The following is a 16,653-nucleotide window of genomic DNA, read 5'->3' as shown; positions in this document are numbered from 1 at the left end:
CTAACTGTCGTGTGCTCAAGCTATTGCGTATCTTCGTGTGTATACGTGAGTAGGAACTCTAGTTCCTCGCATATCTTGCGCTAAGAACCTCCAAGCCATCTTTTGGAGACGACTATGCACATACCCGAATGGCTCCCACCAAAAGAGAGGCTTCACCATTGATTCCCTCTTCCAACAAGCGGGAGATGCAAGTGCGGTTCCCCCCCTTCGGTCATTGTAGCTAATGAGTTTCTCTAGGAACTTCCCATGATGCTCCTCTAGCAATGCTTTCGGCAAGAAAGTATCGTAGTCCTGAAGCAGCTCCACGTTGCTGAAGAGGACTGACAATTTGTAGGTCGGATGTAATAAGGCGGCTAGACCGTGGATAGGTCTTCGCATCCACTTCCACCTCTTCTCCACTATGGTCAAAATATCTTCGCGCTTCTCCTAGTCGATGGAAGGAGAAGCACGCATCTTCGCAATGGCCTCTCTCATGAAGTATACGAGGAGGCCCAAGGTGGCTCTCTCCATGTCCATCATGTGCAAAACTCTATAGAAGGGCGTGTGTGTAATGATGATTGTGCACACGTCTTGCCAAAACTCCTCCTTTAGGTGAAGTCGTTGCATGGCTTTGGCCTCCTTTGATTACCGCTCATCCCATTCGTTCCACATTGTCGAGACCACCGTTTGGTGAAGGGGAGACTTGACATTGTAGAGCCGCTCCAATAAAAGTCACATGTAGGCAAAGCGTGTGGATGACGGCTTCTTTAACTTTAGCTTGCTATGCTCGCAAAACATAGCAAGCATCTTCACCTTTGTTGAAGCTGACAATGGATGAAGCGTCGGCCATCGTCAATTCCTTCATCCACATTAACTTGCCCATGTCCTCCATGAGTAAGCCAATGCAATGGGAGGCACATGGGGTCCACATCCACACTATGGAGGGTTAGTCCTCCTTGATCAAATACTCCATCCGACGACAATTTGATGCATTGTTGGCGATGACTTGCACCACATTCTCCGGGCCGACCTACATACTAGGGTCCACAACACACATCATTATGTGAATGGAATTATGGATGCAACATTGTCATGATTCATATGCAACTTGAAATTTTGCAACTCACCTCCATAATTGCTTGCTTGATATGGTGATATATGAACTCGCCGAAGGTCTTCCTTCCCGTCTTTCTGGAATCTACGGCCTGCACAAAGTAAGCGCCAAGAGAGCAAGAGACAAGTATGTTGATGATTTCCCTCTTTTTCCGGTCACTCCATCCATCGGAGAGGATGCTACACCCGTACTCGGCCCACGCCGCTCGCACGGGTCGAGAGACCTATCTATTCTCTTCTTCTCTTCATGGAGCCTCTTAGTGCGTATGTCAGAGTAGCCTATGCCAGTTATGCCTGTCCATCGTTCACATGGCCTCACATTCGCAATGGCTTTGACCATTGTCTTCCATTGCTTTACTTTAAGCACATGGAATGAGAGATTGCACTCAATAATGGTGCGTGCAATCTCCACCTCTGCGAGGCGTTGGCGTTCTCGAAGATGCGAAGGCAAAGTAGAGAACCCCCCCACCCCCCCCCCCCCCCCCCCCCGGCGGCCCTCTTTCCCGGTTGGCTTCGGCAAGAGTGGCTTGCCTTTGTAGTTTGGTTGCTCGAACCTTTGCCTCTTTGTGGAGGTGGAGGCAGAGGCTTGAGCGGTGGCGGAAGCGGATAGGAAGGTGGCAAGGGAGAATGTATTCACCTTTGGCACGGGAGGGATGACCTCATCATATGTTGATGAGTTCCTACCACTATTTCGGTCACCCGTTCCACTCCCGCTTGCTTAGTTTTTGCCACAATACCTACAAGTCCACTTATACGACTTGGACTTGTTGGTGGCTTTCTTGAAATGGATAGTGTGCAACTAGAAGGCTTCATTCACCTCCTTCACCATTGTGATAAGAAGAAGAGAAGAGATGGGCTTACGGCTTGAGAGAGAGAGAGAGAGAGAGGCTAAAGCCTAAAGCCTAAGGCCCAAGGGGAGGGAGAGAGAGAAAGAAAGAAAGCTGTATTAACGTCTACTAGAGGCCAAACTCGACCTGTGAGACAAATCAATGTACAACTGTCAATGTCTTCTGGATGTCCAGAAAAAAAAAGGACAAAATGAACATGAAATAAACTATGAAAGTACTGAGCTAGTGGGGGGGTGTGATGGATGGAGCACTACTACTAGAGGCACAGTATGCAACCTATATGCGCAGGGTATACAAGAATGCAATGCAGATCTGTCTAGCTCCAACCAGTACCATAATGGGGGTGTAGAGAGAGAATGGCTATGGCTTGGAGAAATGAAAATGAAATGTTATATTAACGTCTTCAAAAGGCCATAATGACCTATGAGACCAAAAGTTACATCATGGTGGATTTGATACAATGTCTGGATTTTAAAAAAAAAACCCAGAAAATGAAAAATAAAGATGATACTACTGGCACCTAGAAAATGAAACTGGAACTGGAAGGTAAACAGAAACCCTTATAGGGTGTGAATATAGTGAGGGGGGGGTACGCTATGGAGAGAGAGAGAGGGAGAGAGAATGCTTGGAGACTTGCAGTTGGCACCTTGTGGCTTGAGAGCAATGAGAGCTTGAGCTTGAGAGGCTAGACTCTAGAGCTATAAGAGCTTGAAACTTGTGATGGAGAGAAGGTTGGAGGAGAGCTTTTTAAAAGGAGGCCAAAGAGGCCAAGGCACCCACCCAAGGCCAAGCAAGCCCCATGACTGTCAAAAACGGCCATTAGGAAAAAAAAAACCCCTGCTAGAAATGTTCAAAAATTGGTGATTTTTTTCCATTATTTTGGACCGTACAGTATCGTAGCATACATTCGTACTGTACAACAGCAACTATGGAAGACACTAACACCAAGCTCTTCTTTTTCTTGACACATACAACACATCATTCATGCAACTTTGCTTCCCATTGGCCAATACCAAAAGCACCTTGCGTACACCTTTAACAAGGTATGAAGAGTGATCTACACCTTTAACAAGGTATGAAGAGTGACCTGCACAAGAGACACTCCAATGACTTGAAACAGATTGCATAGAGCTGAAATCGTAACTCCTAGATGTTATGTGATGCATAGCACCACTGCCTATGTACCGAATAGGATAATTCTTTTTAGAAGCACTGAGAGATATATCACTAGATAAAGAAGCATCAATATTGACCTGTTCCATGGCCAAAAACACCCAATCATCATCTACGATGTTGGCTGAATTTTCCTGTTTACCCTTGGAGAAAGACAAGAAGAAGGATTCCTTGTCAGAATCCTTCTTCTTGTCTTTCTCTTTAGCAATCCTTTTACGACACTCATTGATATAGTGTCCAAGCTTGTGTTAAAAGTGGCATTTACCCTTCTTCTTCTTAGAAGCTTCACCCTTGGCTGGAGCGTCACCCTTAGAAGATGACTTTGCCTTGGGCTTCCCTTTGTCTTTCATTGCAAAAGCTTGTTCACCACCATGAGTACGGTTGGCCCTTGTTTGCTCTTGTTGGGTATTTGGAGCTTCGTATGTGTGAACCAGCCCTTGTATGTGTTTGTGTCCTCGCATGTGTGAATCAGCCCTTAGATGGTTTAGTGTGTTTATGTGTGAACAACCTCTTATAGGTGTTTTATGTGTGAATGTGATGAACAGTTATGTCATAGGCACTTGCCATGTGTCATTGCTCCAGTGTGTGTTGTGTCAAAAGTCATGATGCTAGATGGTTACCCCATAGCATGCCGTGTTGTTTGAACCACACTTTTAGCTTCACCTAGTGGACAATGTGTAACCATGTGGCGCCAACGGGTGCGTAGCTCTATGGCAAGGACCTGTGATGTGTGGAGGGGAAGTCCTGAGTTCTAACTCCCCAGGCCTCCGTTTGTATTGTGGCTGCAAGCTGTAATGCCCTCAGGCGAGAAGACCAAGCCGTTGCCAGGCGTGTACCGAATTGCGATTACATAAGGATCTACTCAAAGAAAAAAAGTTTGTAACCACATGGCTTGTTGTAACAAAATAAACGACACTGTCCATAAGCTATATCAAGGTTGCAGTCGTACGTACATACGGATCGATCCGTACCGTACGGATCCGTACGCGTACGGATCGATCTGTACGGATCGATCCGTACGTTTATTTTTAAAAAAAACCCCTTTTTGACCTTCAACGTACGAATTTGGGCTTATTTCGGAATTTCGCCTGCAGTGCTCTGTTTCGCTGTGTCTCTGCACACTGTGCACATTGCAACCAGGTAATTCTCACGCTCTCTCTCGCTCATGGCCTTGGTCCCTCATGATGCATCTCTGTCTCGTACTACTCTCTCTCTCTCTCTCAACCGTGAGCGGCCAATGTACTACATGATTAATCTCGTCTCTCTCTCACTCCCTCCCGAGTCCCTCTCTCTCTCTCTCTTTCCTCCTTTGGAGTATGCTCTAAGCTCTCCCTCTCTCTCTCTCTCTCTCTCTTTCTTCCTTTGGAGTATGCTCTAAGCTCTCTCTCTCTCTTTCTTTGTGTCACACAGCTTCCAGGATCCAATATGCCGAAGCCATGCAACCCCTACTGGTAGGAGCACACCAATGTCATCCGTGTTATTAATACGCCGACCCAAGCTGGTTTTGGCACGCGTAGATGGCAGTGCAAGTATTGCAACTTCGAGCTCACGAGCACAATTTCTCGTGTCGTGATACACTTTACAGGTATTGGCACCACTGGTAATTGTGGTGGGTGCAAGCAGGTGCCGCAGGATATCAGAGACAAGCTCATTGCTGAGAATTCATCAACAGCAAAGGGTTCAAAGAAGGTAAGGGGCAGCCAGCACACTCAAGATGCACTTCATGATGCGCTTGTGGGGGAGATGGGTGATTCTTCCACACAGGATAGCCAACCTACAGGGGGCAGAAAGAGGGCCCGTGTCATGCAGGAGGGTGATGAGGATGATGATGCACATGTGCTGAGACAGAGTACTTTGCCTTCACGTGTGTCATCTCTTTCGTGGGTGAAAGAGAGACAAAAAGTGGCTGAGATGGAGATTGCTTGCACTCTTGTGGAGTGCAACATCTCCTTCAATGTACTGAGGACTAATCAATGGAAGAGAATGGTGAGGGCCATAGCAGAGGTTGGCCACACAGACTCGTGGTCTGGGGTGGAGTATAACAAAATGCGTGCCATGATGCTTGAAGAGTAGAAAGCCTTGTTAGACAAGGCATTGGTACCTGTCAAGGCAGGATGGCAGTCTTTTGGGTGCACCATCATATCTGATGGCTGGAGTGATATGCGTAGACGACACATTATCAATATTTTGGTGTCCTCATGTCTTGGCACATACTTCTTGCGGGCTGTGGATGCAGGAAAGGCAAGAGAATCCATTAGTGGTGAGTTTATTTATCACCACATCAGACAGGCAATTTTGGATGTTGGGCCAGAGAATGTGGTCCAAGTGGTGACAGACAATGCTTCAAATTGCAAGCGTATGGGTGAATTGGTCGAGACAGAGTTTCCTCGCATTGCTTGGACTCCTTGTGCTGCACATTGCTTGGACCTGCTGATGGAGGATATTGGAAAGTTGCCATGGGTGCAACCTGATGTTGCAGATGCCACGAAGATCACTACATTTTTCCGAAAAAAACATCAGGCTTTGGCCATCTTCAGGAGCCATAGTGCACTGACCCTCGAAGACTAGGTTTTCTTATATGTTCCTGGTCTTGCAGAGGCTTTTTAGATTGCGGGACCCACTACTACAGACTGTGGTGGACCCGAAATGGAGGTTTATGCACCATGCGCAGACAGAGGCCACTAGATACATTCAGCGAAAAGTGCTTGACGAGGCCTTTTGGACAGAGGTACAGAGCTTGACGATGGCATTGCAGCCTATCCATGTCCTCCTCCGACTCACAGATATGGAGGGCTCTACTCTTGGGCTGGTCTATCATCTCTTCATGGAGATAAAGCGCTATATTGCCGCCTGTACAACATTGACGGAGTCTCGATGAGTGTACACTTGGATATTGTTCTTGGCTGATTATATTAATATTAAATAATATGCACATTGCAACAATATGTTTAAAGTTATATTATATAATGACTGTTGGAATGTTGGCTTGTCGATTTGTAGCCGGGGTGACATCCTGGCTATTGTAGAGCGGCGATGGACATTTATGAGCCGTCCCATTCATGGGATGGCTGCATTGCTTCATCCCTTCTACAAGAAGCCAGAGCTGTTTAGTGAGAGCACTCTGCTCACGCAGAAAGACCAGTACATCAACATAATGTACGACGAGGATGAGCAACTTGAGGTTGATGCAGAGATGGTGAGTTTTATGAACAATCTAGGACCATCCTTTGCTAGAGCGGTGGTTTTGAGAGAGGAGGCGACGAAATTTCCTCTCACGTGGTGGCAGAGCTATGGAATACAAGGTCTTCCAAAGCTGACTCATCTTGCTCTCCGAATCCTCTCGCAGGTACTCTTGACTCTTTCACAATTGCATCCATCTTTAAAGTTTAATTCATTAAGGGTTTTGACTCCAAAATCGTATCGTGATTCGTGATCATAGGATTGTTCTGCTGGTACTTGTGAGCGCAATTGGAGCGCCTACTCCTTGGTTCACACGAAGATCCGCAATCGACTTAGTACCGCTCAGCTGGAGCGATTAGTGTATTGCCGAGCTAACATGAAGCTCGTGCGAGATTATCATGCTTTGGGGACACCCAAGCAGGTATATTTAACTGTCGTACGTCTTTTGACACATTTCAATATAATTAAGTCATTTCTTGTGGTTCTGACTTGTCGGATTTTGCTTTTCCACAGGCAGATCCGACCCGTGTGAAGATGGTGCCAACCTCTACTGAGGACGACGTGGAGCAGCGTGTCAAAGACGAGCAGGCAGATATTATACGACTCCTTCATAGAGAGTTGGAGAGCATCGATCGCCGTGTCACAAGGTCACGCGCACGGACTTTGGCGATACCTTTGCGTGAGGAGGCTATAGATTCAGAGAGCGCTAGACGGAGGAGCATTCGTCGGGGGAAGCTGCCTGTTCGTACGGAGCAGACTCGGGCGAATGAGGCTGTCACTCTCATTCATACTCAGAGTGAGCCAGGAGATGATGATGTAGCACATGGATCTCATGATACATCTTTCACATCATCACATGTGCCCGTGATGGCAGAGCCTGAGTATGACGACGAGGGCAATGTCCTGACAGATGGGGACTTGCTCTCTTCTGGTGCATTGTCATCATCATCATCTGATGAGGAGTTTTGACTCTTAGATCACGTTTCATTGTGGAGTCTAGACTCTAGACTAGCCCTTATGGGCCTTTTGAGGACATTTCTATGATGTAGTGTTGCAGCTTGCTATGTAGTATGTGCATTGTACTCAGTTTGTTTTGATGCATTTGCAACCTTTTAACATGGATGAGAGTCGAGACTTTTGTTGTGTAAACACTGATTCATCAGTTTATATAGAGCTAAGAGTGATGATTGGTGATTGAAGATTGATCTCTGATTGAAAACTGGTTTTGGTATCTGATGTTTGATTTCTGAAGTAACAAGTTTTACAACGTGCGGCAAGGGTTTTGTGATTACTAATCAAATGTGTATTAGCAAAGACCTTATTAGATTGTCTTGTAGGTCTCTCTCACAATTTAAAATGTATTTGGATCTTTTTATGTTTATTTTGATATGAAATGCCATATAGATTGATATTTTTTACAATGGTACGTATTTTTACGTACATAAATTTTATCTGTACGGAACAACGTACAAATACGTATCATACATTATGTACAGTACGTACACATCAACCTTGAGCTATATTTCGAAAAGAAAGTCGCGTAGGCTATGAGGGACTCCTTTCTTTCCCTTCCCTCCTCCCTTCCTCCACTCCCCTCCATTTATATCCCCTTGTTTTTTTTTCTTTGAGGAAAAACATCCTTCTATTAGTTACCAAGAAAAACAACAAGATGGCTACTTACAAACTTGTCCTCAAATGGGAAACAAGAGTCAAGATTCATAAAGGGGAGGATGCTCTTCTCCTCGGGTTGGCCACTCTAGGAGGAGAAGGCTATCTCATACAATAGGGGAAGGGGGAAACAACCACATAGGTGGTCTATAATGCCAAGTGGGCTCGCCACCACTACTAGTGAGAAAGGGACCATGATGTTAGGTGCTTAGGAAGGCCTTTGGCTTTTGTGTGCGGCTTGAGGCATACTGAAGCTGCCCCTAGTGACCAGGGAGGGTATGAATGATATTGAGCCAGATGCTCCGGATGGACTCCGCTGGCGGGGTGAGGGTGCCTTCGATGGCTTCGTTGCATCTAGCTCTCCATATGTGCCATGCAGCTATACCCTTGCAAATCTCTCATCTTTGGCAAGAACCTGGCATCCAACAACCTGTAGATGGAGCTGGGATTGGCACTGCAGAAATGTGAAGGCGAGAGATCTGAAGGGCTAGTCCCCCACCTTCCTCCTCATATGACATGACAACTGCAGCCTCAGTGGCCCAAGCAATTGTGCCCCACGTAACAATATGGGCGAGGACTTGATCCAAAGTGAAATGGGGTAGGATCTTGTGCCAAACCTGCTGAGCCTTCGGGCAATCCCAGACAATGATGTTGAGACTCTTGGGGATGGCCATACCTTGGACATAATGCTAGTCTACCTCCAATGGCCAAGCACGTGCCAACTGCCAAGCTCCTATGTGCCAGTTGCCACATGAAGAGGGTGATCTTCCGCGGCCGAAAAGTATTCCACAACCGCTTTCAAAAACTGAGAGAAAGTGCGGCAAGAGGACTTGGGATTGCCAATGTCTTGTTACTGGTTGGAGACTGGAGTGCCCTCGGCGTCTCCTCATTGTCCTTTGGATCCTTCCATGTCCACTCTCCTGGGTCCCACTGGAGACTCATGAGAGGCCGACCCTCCCAAATCCATAACCGCAAGAGTCTCTCTCTGGCCACCTTGGCCGGTGGAGGGTCGATGTGCCACTCATGTGCATGAAAACCAATCACTCTCACCCTCTGCAAGATGCAACCCTTGGAGTCCTCTAAGGGAGTCTTTGCTCTCTCCAATTTGCCATGAACCCGATAGACAAGGTGAGTAAGGCGAAGCTCTCATCCGCACCATGGACTACCAGGGAAATATCATGCTTGGTGAACACTCCTAGCCGTTGCCTGGGGGGGGGGGGGGGGGGGGGGGGGGGTTCCGGTAGGGGTTGTGGTAGTGGGGCTAGTCAATCTGGTGGGATGGAGGAGTCAATGTGAAGGCTATGTTTGTCTCTTCCCTGGATCCCGTTGAGGCCTCTCCTGGGCCTTTCGGGACAGCTACCTAAAAGTAAGCCAACCTCCAAGATCGAGCAAGGCCCGTGCTCAAAGCTCCCCACGATACGTGTGGGCGAGTCCCGAGCACTGCCCAGGCAGACCAAGGGGTTCCCAATTGGGGGCTGTAGGAGCCGCTCCTCAGAGACTACTGGAGCTGACTCTTGAAGGGCCGGCCTGAGATAATCCCAAGCACACAAAAGATTGGTTGCAAATCTATCCTCAAATGCTGGGCTAAAGCCACATGTTCGCGTCTTTGTGAAAATCCATCTCGTACTCTAAGGTCAAGGGGGCCTCCCAAGGTTGGGGTGCAGGTGGAAATCCTAGCTAGGAGGAAGTCCTTCAAGGCTCAACCCCCCCCCCCCAGAAGAAGACCCTGAACAATCAACTTGGCCGATAAGGCTCGCCTCTAAATGGAGGGGCTGCTGCATCGCGTCTGAATGATCACTCTCTAGGCCACCTTGGTTTGGGTAGGTCTCCCATCACTGCCTAAGTCGGCTCTATATAAGTGAGGGGAGAGCTCTAGTCATAACACAGCGTGGGTTTGAGAGGAGGCCAAAGAAGCCTTTACTCGCGGGCCTTGGGCTTTAGTGCGTGTGCAGGAGCACTCCTAGCCGAGGATACTTGGAGCGAGACCGGTGAAATTGTATCCAACTTGGCAAAGAGTAAAGAAATACCTACGGGGGCGCCAGAGCGGTTTGGGGCCACCACTTCTAGGAGTAATCTAGCTCCCCCTGTATATATTCTCCCTCTATTCTCTCTCTCTCTTCAAGTCTAAGTGATTTAAACTATCTTTAAGCGCTTGTGTGTGATGAAGTTTTTGTCTACCGCCCGTCAATTTTATTGAGGCCGGTTTCAAGGTTCCATCGTTGGGATCACGTCAACTTTCTCAAGGGGGCAAGCTCGTGGTTGTCTGCACACAAGCATGACGGGAAGAGATGAGAAAGAAGACAAAGAAGAGAATGTCAAAGGGCAGCGGAGAGATGTAGACAAACGACAAAAACGCCGAAGCTCCAAGAGAGAGATGAGAGAAAACAACAAAACGCTGATGTACTAATCTCAAGAAAAGAGTGGATACAATCAGCCCGTAGGCGAGGAGTGGACTCCGTAGGCAGAGGGCTGCAAGTGCTCACTAAGAATGATCAAGTAATGATAATAAAATGAGGAAGAGGGCAGTCCATCTATATACGCCTACATGAGCTGGTCGACTGCCTCCTAGTGTCATACACGACCTGAAAATAGGTGATAAGCTCCACAAAATTGGTGGGCAACCCACATCAATGGCCCATGAAATAGGGGAAAAATATGGGGAATGCTTGAGCATAGAAATGCCCCCCCATAAACCCTAGAAAAGCCACCAACAGGAGATGATATATGCTAACACCCCTCTCAGGTCTTGGGGGTGGCCCAAGACCCAAGGAGCTGCCATGAACGCCAATAGCTGATTGAGATAATCCTTTGGTAAATAAGTTTGCAGCGTTGTCCTGGGTAGGACAATATTCAAGGATAATGTCTCCCTCCAAGATCCGCTCCTGCACACAGTGGTATTGGATCTCTATATGCCTGGTATGTATATGAAATACTGGATTTTTAGCAATAGCCAAGCAACTTTGGTTGTCACATGAGGTAAGGGTAGGCTGTTGTTGTCGAAAACCAATTTCCTCAAGTAACCGCCGCAACCAAACCACCTCATAAGTAGTCGAACAAGCAGCTCGATACTTCGCCTCAATCGATGAAAGCGCCAGCATAGGCTGCTTTTTACTCGTCCATGAAATGGCTTTAGATCCAAGAGTAAAGCAATACCCTGTAGTAGATCGCCAGAATCTGCATCTCTAGCCCAATCGGAGTCGCTCCAGCCACGTAAAGTGGCCCCCTCTCCATAGAAAATGCTAAAATCCTTGGTACCTTTCACGCAACACACAGAGTGCTGCCTGCCAATGAGTGTCCAATGGTGCCTGCATGAAAGCACTAAGAGTTCCCACCACAAATGCACAAGTTTCCTATACATAGTGTATTTGCCAGTGGATCGGATCCTGTGGAGGAGAGTTTGATGCCGGGATCCATGGGGAAAGTGATGGGCTTACAATTTATCATCCTGATAGCCTCCAGCAGCTTTGCTGAGAAATGAATATGCCATCTTAGCGCTGAAAAATCTCCAATCCAAGAAAGAAGTGAAGCAACCCAAGATCTGTCATCTCAAATTCCTGACTGAGGGCAACCTTTGTCTAAGCAATGTGTGCTGCATGGCTGCCTGCGATGATCAAGTCATCCACACAGAGAATGATGAGAGTATACAACCCTTTCTCGGGATAAATGTAGAGATTTTGATCAGCCGTCGATCGCTTGAAACCCTTTTGTTGAAAGAAAGCATCAATCTTCTCATACTAAGCCTTGGGGGCTTGTTTCAAACCATATAATGCCTTTTTCAGCGTGTAGACCATACCTTTGGAGCCAGGAACTTGAAATCCCGGGGGTTGTTCCACATAAACTTCCTCCTTTAGCTCCCCGTTGAGGAATGCTGACTTGACATCCATCTGAAAGATGGGCCAATGAGAATGTGCAGCAAGAGTAAGAACAGTCCGTAGATGCACTCATTTATTGGACCTTGAGATGAGGGTGATGATAAAAAGGTTTTGGGAGGAGCACTGTCGTGCATTGTAACATAGGGTTCATCGTGTGGGGAGTACATAGTGCATGGGGATTACTTTCTTGAGATGACATAGATAGAGTTGTACTTTGAGTTCAGGTCTTCACACCTTGAGATCACCATCAGCCAGCATTCATTCGAGGCTTACATGCCTTGGTTTATGCGCTACTCGAGGCAATGTGACCCATGTGTTTGTAGGTACCACGTTGGATTTAAGATTTTATATAATGTCTTTCGTGGCTTATCTGGGTATCAGGGGGTGGTGCCTTATAGCCCCCGAGGGATCAGGCGGGAGGAAGCAGGGCAGAGGAGGAGAGGGGGCTGTGCAAAGGCGCAGAGTTTTGTTGTTTGGGAAGGGGGGGGGGCTGCACACATTGAGGCGAAGGCGGAGGACTACGAACAGGGGCAGGGAGGGCAGGGTGATGGCGAGAGGGTGCTTGGTGCGCAGGGGGAAGCTCCAGCTTCAGCTCGACCAGTCTAAGGTATGCGGTAAAGGCAAGCTATATCCCCCTTGTTGATGTGTCATATCCTTGTTTCTGTCTCCCCAAAGGTGCTATTTCTGTTTTTGTGTCTGTAACCGTTTCTTTGCTTCCCCCTTCCCATAACTATGCATTGTCCTGTCTTTCATTTATAATTTTGTCAAATTGTAAGTTTTTGGACAGAAACTGATTGAAATGGCCAGGATTCTTTTGTTGCAACGAAGAATGCCAAATTTTGTGATGTAATGTACACAAAAATCTACTGATATTATCATGTATGTTCTCTATGGTTCAGAGCCCTTGGCCAGGAAAGCAGCAGAATCTGGGGGCAGTGAAGGTCAAGGAGGTGTGCCTCGTATCTTTAGGATCTCCACTTACCAACCTTACTTCAATGTGGACACGGCAGAAGTGTCACAGAGGATTCTTCAGTCATTTCTGCTGTGTCGAGGAGAGTTCATTGAGATGACAAGCCACAATCCTGATTTGTAAGTCTTTTCTTATTTTTCTAATAGATAGAAGGATTAGATATCTTCATTGGAAAACAATGTTTTGCTTTCAAACTAGACGTGCCTATTTCTGATGTCTGTACCTTTAACAATGGCGTGGACCCACTTCAAGCCAGTGTATAGGTGTGCTTCTGTCTGCCCTCCCTCGAAGCTAAAGCTTCTTGTCTTGCACTCATGTTGTTTCCATGATGTACATCATGAGCCTGCATTTTCTTGGACGGGTTGAATTTTAAGCATCTGCATCTGAGGCTGATGTTGCATCATGGACATAACCATCTCCTGAAGCATTTGAATCTCTGGAGAAAGTAAAGGTGGGGGACAGGACAGTTCGGATCCGGTGTGTGACAGGGACATCCATTAGAACTGATCTTGCCTTGATCAACCATTGGAGGTTATGCATGATTTGAAATCAGGTTTGAAGATCCTTAGAGGGAGATTAATATTTTTTAAGTTTCTTTGGTTCACCACATGATTTAAGTTTTGTTATGCAGGTACGGGCCTTTTTGGATATGCACTACCCTAATTTTTGTGGCATCGGCACTTGGAAACTATGCAACCTACCTTTCAGACCATGATTCGTGGCACTTTGACATAAGTAAGGTCAATTGGGCAGCAGGGGTGTTCTACGGTTACACATGTTTACTACCCTTGGCGCTCTTCTTTTTTCTGAAATACATTGGTGTGTCACTGGGCATTGTCCAACTATGGTGCCTGTATGGCTACTCTCTCTTTGTTTTCATTCCAACCTCGGTATGACTCTGATTCTCATGCTTTGTAGAGGCAGTTTTTATGCTTTTGTGTTGAAAGCTTTTGTTTTGTGTAACTGAGTGTCGACGTTCCACATGCAGTTTCTCTCTCTCATTCCTGTGAACGCGTTCAGATGGGTGATAATAACCATGGCGGGACTAGTGTCGGCATCTTTTGTGACCATTAATCTCAAAGGCCATCTTGGATCAAGTGAATGGTCCTTCATTGTTGTTGTTGCATCCCTGATATTGCAATGCTGTTTGGCACTAACTCTGAAGCTTGTATTTTTCCGTTAGCAATGGACCATACTTATAGGTCAATGTTTTACATAGTTATGGGAAAAGCTTTACATGGGGCTCGTTAATGACAGAACCCCCTACAGGCTGGGATTGCATGTAAAATCTTCTCTTGCACTCTGTTTCGTGCTGGATGCTTTTAGTGAATTTCTGGAAGCCACACCTGTTAAGAGCTGTGGTGGTGCTTAGCAGAAGCTAACTTTCATCATTAGGTTGTAAGCAGAGGTTTTTTAAGAATCTATATCTATGGTGTGCTTCATTCAGTCTGCCTTTGGTATCAACTTGGAGAATAGGCTTGCACTTGCCTGCTGTTGTTTTGTGTTTGCAGGTGACTCAGAGTTGTGATTGACAGATTACCTTTGCTTCCGAGTTACTCTATTAAGGCAATTGAAAGCCTTGAATATGATTGCATGCAAATGTAATAAACGTCTAGTATGCTATTAATGTCACAAATTTGGCACTACAATTGTGTACGTTGGGTCTTGAGAAATTGGGAGTCTTTTGGAATGGGTTGGATTCCTAACTTTAGTGGGAGGTTAGGTGCTTTGAGGCCAAGGCCTTTGAGAGTGTTTTCCAGCTTGCTCAAAATGTCAAAATGAAATATAATCATGGCAAGCAACAACCGCTCCCAACAGTTAACCACTCGGTAGGTTAACATGGTTTTATCCACCCAACCTACTTTAAGGCACTTTGTTATCTTACCTGCTCAAATGAGCACTTATCTTTTGTAAGACGATGCTCAAACATATAAAGCGGCCTTACCTTGCGCTTAAGGTCAAATCAAAAAAGTCTAAAAACTTCGTGTACATACTTCGCATATTTAAATTTGGAGTTTATTTGCATTTGGTATTCTATTTTCATATCTTGGAAGAGGAAAATCTTGGATTCATGGTGATTTGCGTGATTTGGAGTCGACAAGGCTTAGATTTCATTTGGCCAAGGAATAGTTTAGCAATTGTGATTAGCAATGGATTTCCACTGTGAAAATTGCATTAATTTTGATGAGGTGTGGAAGCAAGTGGGATTAGTTAATTTTTGTTCATGTGTTTCATATATTTTTATATTTTTTCATGCATTCTTTGGATTGGTAGCATACAAAACCAACAGAAATTTATTTAAAAGCATTGATTACTTGCATGACAACCAATAACTAGGATTAGGATCTTGAAGCATCTCCTGTAAGTCCAAAAACCTCAAAAAACCAGGCCAAACAAGCTGTTGATTGGGAGATTCAAGCTCGTCTCATGAAAAAAGATAAGACAAAAGCATGGGTCAATAAACGTGAGCTTTGGAGATGTGAGCCAGAAGTCTAGATATGAGTCAACAAAGGGGAGTCAATCAGACTTGAATCTAGAAGTATTTATACCTAACATTGTACTAACCAATTGTTATTGCCTTAAAGGCTTGTAAATCTACTCATGTTCTTTAAGGGTTTTTTTTGTCATACAGCTTGTATTAGCAATAATTTTCAAGGAAATTCTCCATATCTCAAGAAGACCTATTTTATAAAAATAAAGTATGTGAGTCTAGTTTATACAAAAAAAGTGTAAGCTTATAGACGTGAGCTTGGAGATGTGAACGGAGCCTAGAGACGTAAGTCTTGAGGCATGAGTCAATAAACACTAAGCTACAAATGTGAGTCAACAGTCGGAAAAAAAAAGACATCTTTAAACTCAAAAAAATATATTAAAAGGAAAACATATTTTTGTAACTTGAGCAGAATGGACGTGTTTGAAATCAGTTTTTGGCTTACTTCAAGAAGCAATAAAGATTGTTTCACCAAAGTGAAGCCTTTGATGTGAATCCAATTTGGACTAATTGTTGGAAATGACAATAGAGTTGAGTATAGATCATCAAACCACACTTCCTCAAACTCACATAATCTTCCTAGCAAACAACACTCAACAAAGTACTCTCCTATTAAGAAGGCAAAACTCCTTTGGTTGGTCTATGTGAGGCGAGAAGCTTTGGGATGAAATGAGCCAACTAAATGCAAATGCGAGCAAAGGTACAACGGAACCCTTACAAAAACGAGCCGTGATCCTTCGAGTTTTAGACTCGCTATAACTAGCACTATGAACATCACCATAAACTTTATGAAAAGGGTATTAAACCACCTTATTTTTGGGCAACGCTCTAGTGAAGGAACGATAGTAAGGCCATGAACCTCAAGGTTTGCTCCCTCTAGAAGTGGTCAAACCATGCTAGATGCCACAATGTTTTAAACATTTGGTATCGATCATGAGATGGGATTATTCCAAGCTTACCACAACCATCGAGACATGTCTCCTTTGCTATACCATAAGGAAGACACATAACAACAAGCACACACAATGCAAGTAGAAGTCCCACTCTCCACTGGAGCTCATTACAATAGCGTCTTCATCTCATGAAACCAAGTTCCAGTTGTCTATTTGGACGAGGAACATGGAACACATGAAAGGGTAAAGTCCAATTTTGGGACTATCCACAAGGGCATTCACATGATGTGTTCTTGGCCGCATTGAGTCTCAAAACCAGGCTGACAACATAGGACAAGTGCAATTGGAAAACCAAACATCCCAACAGCATGGGCCAAGGGAATCCCAAACATTGAAACATTTGTGTAACCATTTCCTTATGTTTTATTGCCATGTGAATATGCAAAACACATGCTTAGGATGGCGT

At 45.4% G+C, this 16,653-nt stretch overlaps 2 protein-coding genes across 2 annotated transcripts in view; both read left to right on the top strand.

Moving 5' to 3' along the window:
* The window catches only part of LOC147607425 (uncharacterized), a 48,282-nt gene extending 34,033 nt beyond the window's left edge, over positions 1-14,249 (top strand). The window contains exons 4-6 of the mRNA XM_086790864.1: positions 12,733-12,922; positions 13,435-13,693; positions 13,792-14,249. Of these exons, the coding sequence (XP_086646990.1) occupies positions 12,733-12,922; positions 13,435-13,693; positions 13,792-13,986 (644 nt within the window). The 3' untranslated portion in view covers positions 13,987-14,249. The remainder of the gene's footprint in view (positions 1-12,732; positions 12,923-13,434; positions 13,694-13,791) is intronic.
* On the top strand, positions 5,973-7,492 carry LOC147607426 (uncharacterized). The gene is made up of 3 exons (XM_086790862.1): positions 5,973-6,459; positions 6,553-6,714; positions 6,807-7,492. The coding sequence occupies exons 1-3, from the start codon at positions 6,058-6,060 to the stop codon at positions 7,260-7,262; spliced, it is 1,020 nt and encodes a 339-aa protein (XP_086646988.1). The 5' UTR covers positions 5,973-6,057; the 3' UTR covers positions 7,263-7,492.
* Positions 14,250-16,653: the final 2,404 nt, after the last annotated feature.

Source organism: Cibotium barometz, chromosome 55 (genome assembly GCF_041138505.1).
Source record: "Cibotium barometz isolate CiBa-2024 chromosome 55, ASM4113850v1, whole genome shotgun sequence".
NCBI lineage: Eukaryota > Viridiplantae > Streptophyta > Polypodiopsida > Cyatheales > Cibotiaceae > Cibotium > Cibotium barometz.
The sequence above is the reverse complement of the archived record's forward strand: the minus strand, read 5'-3'. Positions and strand labels throughout refer to the sequence as shown.

Coding starts and splice junctions, on each gene's coding strand:
- LOC147607426 (XM_086790862.1), top strand. CDS start 6,058: ATGTTTAAAGTTATATTATATAATGACTGTTGGAATGTTGGCTTGTCG. Junction 6,460..6,552: donor CTCTCCGAATCCTCTCGCAG/GTACTCTTGACT, acceptor TCGTGATCATAG/GATTGTTCTGCTGGTACTTG. Junction 6,715..6,806: donor CTTTGGGGACACCCAAGCAG/GTATATTTAACT, acceptor GCTTTTCCACAG/GCAGATCCGACCCGTGTGAA.